The sequence below is a fragment of the Cyprinodon variegatus genome, unplaced genomic scaffold, assembly GCF_000732505.1.
Source record: "Cyprinodon variegatus isolate N-32 unplaced genomic scaffold, C_variegatus-1.0 Scaffold1064, whole genome shotgun sequence".
NCBI lineage: Eukaryota > Metazoa > Chordata > Actinopteri > Cyprinodontiformes > Cyprinodontidae > Cyprinodon > Cyprinodon variegatus.
This window is the reverse complement of record NW_015151517.1, coordinates 1-8,977: the sequence shown is the minus strand read 5'-3', so window position 1 is coordinate 8,977 and position 8,977 is coordinate 1. Positions and strand designations below refer to the sequence as shown.

Sequence of the window (8,977 nt, the reverse complement as noted above, 5' to 3'; positions counted from 1 at the left end):
TTTTAATTGGTAGAATAAACATTTTATATCATTTTAGAAAGGCAGTCAAAATGACTCCATTGAAAATGATTTCTAGTTTGAAAACACAAAGTTTTTAATAACTCCTTGCTGTTTCTTAAGCAATACAACTTGGTAAGTCAACAGCAATCCGCCGGATGAGGGGGGAGTGGTGATACTGTGAATATGAAAGGTGTGGAATATGGAGCGACTGTTGCAGAAACACCAAGTAGGACATTGCTCTTAAAATTAATATTTTTCACAAAACTAAACGACAGACTTGCTCAACTGGTCAGACCCAGAACATTTTAACAGGAGTCACACATTATTTAATAACATGCTGCTTTCTCCCAGAACTGGGTCCAGCATTACCACAGAGCTCAGTGTGTCCACATTTCAAATCCATCCAGTGTCCTGGTCGGGTTTGACTTATTCCAACACAGTCTCCGTTCTGCTGCTGCGGTTTCACTCTTCTTTACGTCTCTGTTCTTTGCGAGCCCGAGACGCCATGAGTTTAAAGAAGAGAGCGGGCCACAGTGTGCGGAGGTAGATGGCCACGGTGGGCACAGGTCCGGCCAGGACTACGTCTCTGCTTTTCTGACGGACGGCCTTCAGAACCGCGCCGGCGACATCCCTGGGTTCCCAACCTGACGCTGTGGTTTTATCCAGAACTGCCAAGACACATAAATAGAGAGTTTAAGTGCAACTAAAACAGGAAACAGTCAAAAGACTGGCTTTGAAGTTCCCATTAAACCATTTGAAAGCCTCATCACAAGAGGTTTTTTCATGTTGAATATATTCCTCCCTCTAATAAGGTACAGTTTGCTCTTTTTATGCCTCACCTCCATATTTGGAGCCATCTCCAGTGACAGCATTGAGTGACAGGTTGGTCCGGATGTACCCGGGGCTGATCACCGTCACCGGGATCCCAAGGTGCTCGATTTCTGCCCGCAGGCAGTCAAAATAGGCCTGAGTGGCATGTTTAGATGCTGCATCTGGTCATTATAAAAAAAGAAGAAAATTAGTGATGCTTTACTTAAAAAAGTTCTGAAGGAGAATTTAAAACAGGCAACTTACAAGCAGATCTATAAGGAATGGCTATCTTTCCCTGGACGCTGCTGATGACAACAATGTGACCGCTGCGTCTCTGAACCATGGAGGGCAGGAGAGCTGAGAGGGAAGCAACAATCACATTTAATGAAATTTAAATGATATGATGGACCAAAAACGTACAAAAAAAAGGGAATTTTTTAAATCTGAAGTTGATTGAAAAAAGGGCATCAAATTGAGTCAATAAAAGCAATTTAATTGGCAAAAAAGAGGTGGGAGGGGCTGATGAGAGGAGCTGAATGCAGCAGGGAATTCCTTAAAAAAGAAATTCTTTAGGCTTCCAGCAGGACCACAACACTAATCCTAAAGACAGAACCAATGGCATGGTTCAGGTCAAAACAACTAAATAAATGATCACATTGCAGTTATGATTTATCTAAATGTAAATAACATCCATATTCCTCTATGATCTGTTGCCGACCAATAAACATAACAATGACAGGGACATGAACTCCTTACCAACCTTGAGTGAGAGCGATGGGGCCAAAGTAATTGGTTTCCATCACATCTCTTTGAACAGACATGTTGGTGTCCAGAATGTTGCCACGATAACTGATTCCTGCGTTATTGATGAGGACATCAATGTGTCCATAACATTTTAGGATCTCTTGTGCAGCTTTTTCCACGCAGTCCGCTTTGGCCAGGTTGAAAACAACAGTTCTGGGAGCAAAGGTCTGTTGGGTGAAGAAAATGAAGACAATAAATCCAATCAAGTTATTCCCTTCTAGAAAAACCCTGAAAGTAACGCACCTGGCTCTGACCATCTGCTGGGCTTACACTGAGCTCCTGTACCACCTCCTGCAGGCGAGCTGCATCTCTTCCACATAACACAAGCCGAGCTCCTGCAGCGTGGAAGACTCGTGCACACTCTACATAAAAAAATCAATTGGTAGGAGACTGTACTTATCATTTCAATGGAAACTAATAGTGACGGACCAACCTTTTCCAAGCCCAGAACTGGCTCCTGTGATGACCACCACTGCACCATGAACTGAAGCCCCCCGTCTGAGTCGGACTAGTATGCGGTAAAGCAGCAAGACGCCCACACTTGTTAAAACCAAGGGAAGCATTCCTCCACCCATGATGCGCTCCATGGCGGACTCTTTCTGCTCCTCACAAAATATCTGCAGTCACAAACCAGCATCATTTGTAGGTTTTTTCCAACAGTAACCATCAGGGCATTAAGGGAAACCACATGTTACAGCAGAGATTTAAATGAATTAGTCAATAAGCTACACAGGAAACAGATTTTCTTTAGTAACAAGAACTATTCATACAGTGCAAAAAGTTTATAAAGAATTATTCAAGGTCATAAAGGTCTCAATGCCTCAAGTCAAAGCCACTCAGAATGTGTCGTGGTGGCGCGTACCCTGAGCGTCTGTAGCATAAGTCTCCAAAAAACTAACTTATCCAATTCCTTTGCAGTTCCATCTGGGTAAATCCTGGAGAATGTCAATATATCTAAGAAAATATCCACTTTATGAAGAAATAAACATTCCTGCTTATTGCCATTCAGAAGCAAGCTCTGCACCGGTGGTAACCCGGAATTCTCTGCCCCTCCAGCTGGTCTTTTCTGGGCATTAAATCCTTCTTTTTCCTTCTTCATGACTGATATTCACAGCAACATCCTGTCGGTCTCTGATGCCTTTTTGATGCATAACAACAAGCATGGTTCAGACAAAGGAATGATAGCAGCACTATTTAAATAAACAAAAACATTCTTCACTACTTATACAATGTAATCATGTAAGCTGCCCTTAGCTCATCACCACTTTCATTTAACTTTTCATTTATTTCCACTTTGATGACTCTTCATAGCAGCTTGATGCAAACTGTCAAACAGTAAAATGTAAACAAGAGCTCTGACCATCTTAAGACTTTGGGCTAAGTCTTTTTACACAGATATTTCTCCGGTGCGTTATTTACCTAATAAATCAACAAGCTAGCTAACGTTTATAATGCAAACAACCCCTGAACACTATAATATATATAATTCCACCATTGACTCACCTGAATAATTTCACAGTGCAGAGAAACATGGGTTTCACTGAAACGAAGCACTTCCTGTTTGAGAAGAATGTTTCTCCACGAGCTTCGCGTGTTGCGCACAGCTGCCGCACAGGATTATGGGAAGCGTAGTTTCACCAAACAAGCGACCTTTTTTCCAACAAGCTGGGTTTTCTGGTGCTTTAAAATTTAAAAGCAAAATATTAAGACATTATTATTTAATTTTTATTTTATTTATCATCCTAAGAAAATTTCTTACAACTCTGCTCCTCCCAAACCTTTTTTTTTTTTTTACTTTATTTATAAAAGAAACCAATAGTGTACAAAAAGGTACAAACATTACAACATGGGTAGAGGAAAAAAAAATAAACAGAACATGGGGCTAAAAACAAGAACATATACATAAACAATAAGAATGAATAAATATAGAGCAAGATTTAAAACAAAAGAAAAGTAGAAATACTGGCAATTACTTTTTTTTTGGCAGAAGCAGACTTCAAATGTTTTAATGAGGTGTAATACCATTTAAATTGGTTAGAAAAAAAATTCAAAACAAGGAGTAGAACCTTTCCATTTAGATCAATGTATATGATATTTGACAAGCAAGGAAACAATATGAACCATATCTGAAATTTTACTATCAAGGTCATGAACTTTAAACAACACGTGGGTGATTGTTATTTCTTGGATGTCCTTAATTTTAAGGGACAACAAATTTTTGATGTGTCTCCATAGTTTAAAATAAAAGGGACAGGAAAAAAAAAAAAAGATGATTAAGGGATTCATCCGGACATTCACAAAAGGCACAGCATGTTAAATCAAATTTAAATCTTTTGTGCAAAAATTCTGCCACTGGGTAAATATTGTGCGAGATTTTAAAGTGAGTCTCTTTAACCTTTGGTGAAACTGGCCATTTAACAAACACAGAGAACGCCTTCTCAAATAAGGGCAAATTAGCTGTTGTCAAAAAACTATTATAGTAATCATTAAATAATTTAGATTTGAAGGCAGTCACAAGCATAGCATTATTTGTTCCTCCCAATCCTGCACGGTTGGGATGCTTCGTTTACCTACAATATCAAATCAACCAGTCTCTTTCCAGGAACTAGTTTGGCAGTTAGAAGTCCAAGAAATAATTAACCCCTCATTCTGGCCCTGCTTTGCAAACATTGTTTCCCAGAATCGATCATTCCTCGTGAAGTCAAAAGAGGAACAACATGGGGGCAGTGCTACTATAATTAGAGTGTATAACAGGATTATAATTTAATCTAAACTTAGGAGGAAATGTAACCACTCTGCATCTTCCTCCCTTTTTAACATCCATCAGGTGATGTGTAGCAAGGCTGAGTCCTCAGGCCCGAACATGTCAGGTAAAGAAAAATGGAAAAACTAGTTTGCAAATCTTGCTAGCCTTGACTTTCACCTCTTTTTTTATTAGAAAACTATACCTAAGAATGCAACTAAGCCAAATGCATGCAATTTATAACTGATCAAAACTAAATTGTCATTTTACACCAATTTTGACAAATTTTTTCCTTTTGATTTGCTCCTGATTCTTAGTAAAAGATGAAATTGCCTATCAGTTACAAAGTCTGTCAAATATCGTTATACACATTCTCACCAACATATAGCATCTTTAATAATGATAAAACTTTATTGATCTCACATTGAGGCTGCTCAGCAGCGCAGTGGGCAGCACTGCGGCCTTGCAGCAAGAAGGTTCTGGGTTCGATCATGGCCCAGGGTCTTTCTGAATGGAGTTTGCATGTTCTCCCTGAGTTTGCGTGGGTTCTCTCTGGGTACTCCGGCTTCCTCCCACAGTCCAAAAACATGACTGTTAGGTTAATTGGCTTCTCTAAATTCTCCTTAGGTGTGAGATTGTGCGTGAGTTTGTTTCTGCGTTGCCCTGCAACAGACTGGCGACCTGTCCAGGGTGTACCTCGCCTCTCGCCCACTGACAGCTGGAGATCGGATCCAGCACCAGTGACTCGTGAACCCACTTGGGATTAAGAGTGTTATACTGGAGAAATTGACCTCTGAATTTAACCCATCTCCTTGGGGAGCAATGGGCTGCCATATTGGGGTGCCCGGGAGCAATCAGGGGTTAAGGGTCAGAGCGGCAGTCTGTGGGAGTGGGTTCTGAACTCACAACTTAATGATTCCAAGCTGTATGCCCTAGCCACTACTCCCCTTATTTTGGGCCCTTTTCTGATTATTTGGAAATATTCTATTAGCAGGCTGGGGTAGCTTAAAATGTGGATTTGGAAGTCACTTGCCTTAATTTTTGCCTACATCTTGTGCATTGCACCAATGCCAATGGCAGCAAAAGAGATCCTAATCATGATGCTGCCAGCGCCATGTTTGACAGCTGGAACAGATTAGGTTTGAAAGGCTTAACTTAAATCCTAAAAACATTTTTTTGAAATCTAAGGTGTAGCTTTTGAAGCAGGGCTTCTTTATGGATATGTGCCATCTGAGTGCATTACAATGATAAACTGGCCATTCATTCTCAGGTTCAGGGCAGGCTTGACGCTTTGGTGGATACTGGGAATTTCAGAACGTGCCTTTTTCCTGCCTCTCCCTGAAGGTTTCTGTCAGATGGTTAAAACTGGTTCTAGACTTTAAAAACTGAAACAAGTAGCTTGCGAGGTGAATACGGTTGAGTGTGATGACATATGAATTCAGGAAGATCAATAAAACATTAACAAGTATGCACTCATTTCCTTTATGAAAACCTGTTTCTACAAAGAGTTTAAGTCCATCGTCAATTATAACTAGATAATATACTGCTCCAAGAAATAAAGGGAACACTCTCATAGATATGAATCAATGAAATATCCTCATCGAATACTTTGTTCTGTACCAAGTTGAATGTGCCGACATCAAATCACACAAAAATCCTCACTGGAAACCAAATGTATTAACCAATGGAGGCCTGGATTTAGAGTCACATACAAAACTAAAAGTGGAAAAACACACAAAATTAAAAGTGGTGAAACACATTAGAGGCTGATCCAACTTTGATCAAAATGACGCTCAGTATTATGTGTGGCCTCCACATGCCTGTATGATCCCCCTCTCCCTGGGCATGCTCCTGGTAAGGTGGTGGATGGACTCCTGAGCGATCTGCTCCAAGACCTGGACTAAAGCATCCACAGTCTCCTGGACAGTCTGTACTGCAATGTGACGTTGGTGGGGTCTAACATTGTCCTGTAGGAACCCAGGAGCAACTGCATCAGCATATGGTCTCACAAGGTCTCTGAGAATCTCATCTCAGTACCTAATGGCAGTCATGCTACCTCTGGCTAACACAAATGGCACAAAGACATGCCATTTTACACCATTACTGACCTACTGCCAAACTGGTCATGCTTAAGGATGTTGCAGGCAGCAGATCGCTCTCCACGGTGTCTCCAGACTGTCACTTGTTCTCAGTGTGAACCTGATTTTATCTGTGAAGAGAACAGGGCACCAGTGGCGAATTTGCGTATCCTTGTGTTCTCTGGCAAATGCCGAGCGTCCCGCACGGTGTTGGGCTCTGGGCACAACCCCGAACTGGGAACGTTGGGCCCTCATACCATTCTATGGAGTCAGTTTATCATTTGTGGAGACACACGTACATTTGTGGCCTGATGGAGGTTATTTTGCAAGACTGGCAATTCTCCTCCTTATTCTCCTTGCACAAAGGCAAAGTTTGAGTCCGTCTCATGCTACCACAGGTATGAAATCAACACCAACATTCAAAAATGACCAAAACATCAGTCAGAAAACAAAGGTACTGAGAAGTGATCCATTATCCCCACCTGCTGAACTTATTTGAGTTTCTCCTGATAATTACTCATACGGCTTGTGAAATTGATTAAGTGGCCAGTTTGATTTCACAGTTTGTTTTAATTGTATTTATTTTGTGTTGTTTGCGTTACCTTTATTTTTTGAGCAGTGTTTATATTCTGTAACTTGAACTAATGAGTGGATATTAACCGTTTTAAAAACGCTGTAACTGTTTTGACTTTAACCCTTTCCTTTTCACAATGGACAATTAACTTAATTTGATCATCTATAGAAAAAACCAACAATTTCAGGCCATACTTCTGTTTTATTAATTCAGTTTTTGCATTTCCTGCGAGTTCAACTGATTGTTTACATACCAGTGTTGTGTAAGGAGCAGTTTCCATGTTGCATTTCCCTTGATGTTAACGTGACGTACATGTTAAGAGGAGCTGTAACAGCTACTCATGTGATCTTAATTAGATTTATTAAAACCAGTCCAGGACACCAGAACAGTCTTAAAATCAGATACTCTCTCTTTTCCCAAAGAGAATTCATTTGACGTTAAAGGAAAATAAAATACGGAAAAGTTTGAAATATCCTAATGTTTAATGAAACTGTGGTGCAATGATCAGTGACAAAGGGGTACAGCAAACTTTGAGGGTAAGGAGAAAGCCTGGTACATAAAAACACATCGTCCCATTTCAAATCCAAAGCGATTCAGTCCAGAGGACCTGCAGCCATTCCTTGTAGCTCTATCCCGTTGGTTATGGGAATAAAGGTGGGGAAGACAGGGGGAGGTGGCGCACAAGAACTATGTGCTGTAGTTGTCACTTAGAAGTAAAAGGAAACATACGGGAAAAGAACTTCTCTCTAGTTTTAACTATATCCCTCTGATCAGAGTTTACATGAAGGTGCCCACCACGTGTGGAGGTAACGGCCGAGCTTGTCTTACATCCGGGAGGGTGGGCAGGTTCTGTTTTCATGGTTGTTTTTTTTTCCTGTTTTCATGGTTTTTGATTTCTCTTCAGAGTGCACTCATACCGCATAGAGTTCATAGATCTTCTTGACGCAATACGCCAGAGCAGCCAGTGCTATCGTGTTATGGAGTCTCTTTCTGTGGACGTCGTCCCTGCGTACCAACACCACGGGCGTCGATGAGGTCAGTGTATGCAGGGGCAGCCGTGAGAGTTTTTGGCTGTCGTATTCCACCTGGTACTTGCAGCAGGGGTCGAACTGCCACGAGATGCCATAGAGTGCGGAGCAGGCCACGCTGAGGGCGCCGGCAGGCAGCGCCACGTAGCGCGAGTACTCGACGGGCAGCGAGAGCGGCGTCAGAAGGCACGCGGTGCCCGACAGCACGGCCGTCTTGTGCAGGCAGTTCCCCACCGTGATCCAACGGGCCGTCTCATCGCCGATCCGCGTGGGCTCGATGACGATGTATTTGTACTGGGCCTCCAACGCCTGCTCCAGCTCATATTCAAACTGGTCCTGCGCATTCTCTCCGTTGTAGATCTCGTGCACGATGTAGCAGTCTGACGCGGCCATTACTCCCCTGCGCAGAAACATATGGAAGGCAACAGTGAGTCGGTAGGATAACACTGCAATTCTACAGTAACAACAAACAGGATTCATTTACAGCCACATTTTTTGGCCACCAAGTTTGTTTTGTTTCCAAGGCGAGCAAACATGGCCGATCAGCAGCAGTAATATCTTCTTGCTTTGTATTTTGTTAAATGTTTTGTGAAGCTGGGAGCTCTTTCACTCTTTGTTTTCATACAGTGAAGATCTCATGTTGACTCAAGAAGATTTTGAATGAATTTAAGCTCTTGAAAAATGTTTTAGGGATTTTTTAAATTATTAATTTACCAAAACAAACAGGACGCTCTTTTCCTTCTTAGATTCTTGCAGTCTGTATTATTATGTCACATGTTTACTTGGTCACTTCTATGAACTCAGAGGCATTTCCTCTGTCCTTCAGTCATTACTCAATACCAGTCTTTCATGCTTTATATTCAACCCTTTTTTTTTATTCTTAGCCCCCCCCCCACACACTTTGCTTTCAAATATCTACAGTTGTAAGGTGAAATAAAGT

General features: G+C 41.5%; 1 protein-coding gene and 1 pseudogene across 2 annotated transcripts; both read right to left on the bottom strand.

The window, feature by feature from the left end:
- On the bottom strand, positions 1-2,390 carry LOC107101193 (dehydrogenase/reductase SDR family member 7B-like). Of its 2 annotated transcripts, none has more exons than XM_015399998.1 (6): positions 2,048-2,390; positions 1,885-1,976; positions 1,571-1,781; positions 1,075-1,167; positions 840-992; positions 1-668 (listed from the first exon to the last, which is right to left on the bottom strand). In XM_015399998.1, the coding sequence occupies exons 1-6, from the start codon at positions 2,199-2,201 to the stop codon at positions 463-465; spliced, it is 909 nt and encodes a 302-aa protein (XP_015255484.1). In that variant the 5' UTR covers positions 2,202-2,390; the 3' UTR covers positions 1-462. The 2 variants fall into 2 exon arrangements, with proteins under 2 accessions (XP_015255484.1, XP_015255483.1); XM_015399997.1 differs by having other exon boundaries at positions 5-668; positions 1,858-1,976; positions 2,048-2,256.
- Positions 2,391-7,471: 5,081 nt separating this feature from the next.
- LOC107101183 lies at positions 7,472-8,466 on the bottom strand (annotated as a pseudogene).
- Positions 8,467-8,977: the final 511 nt, after the last annotated feature.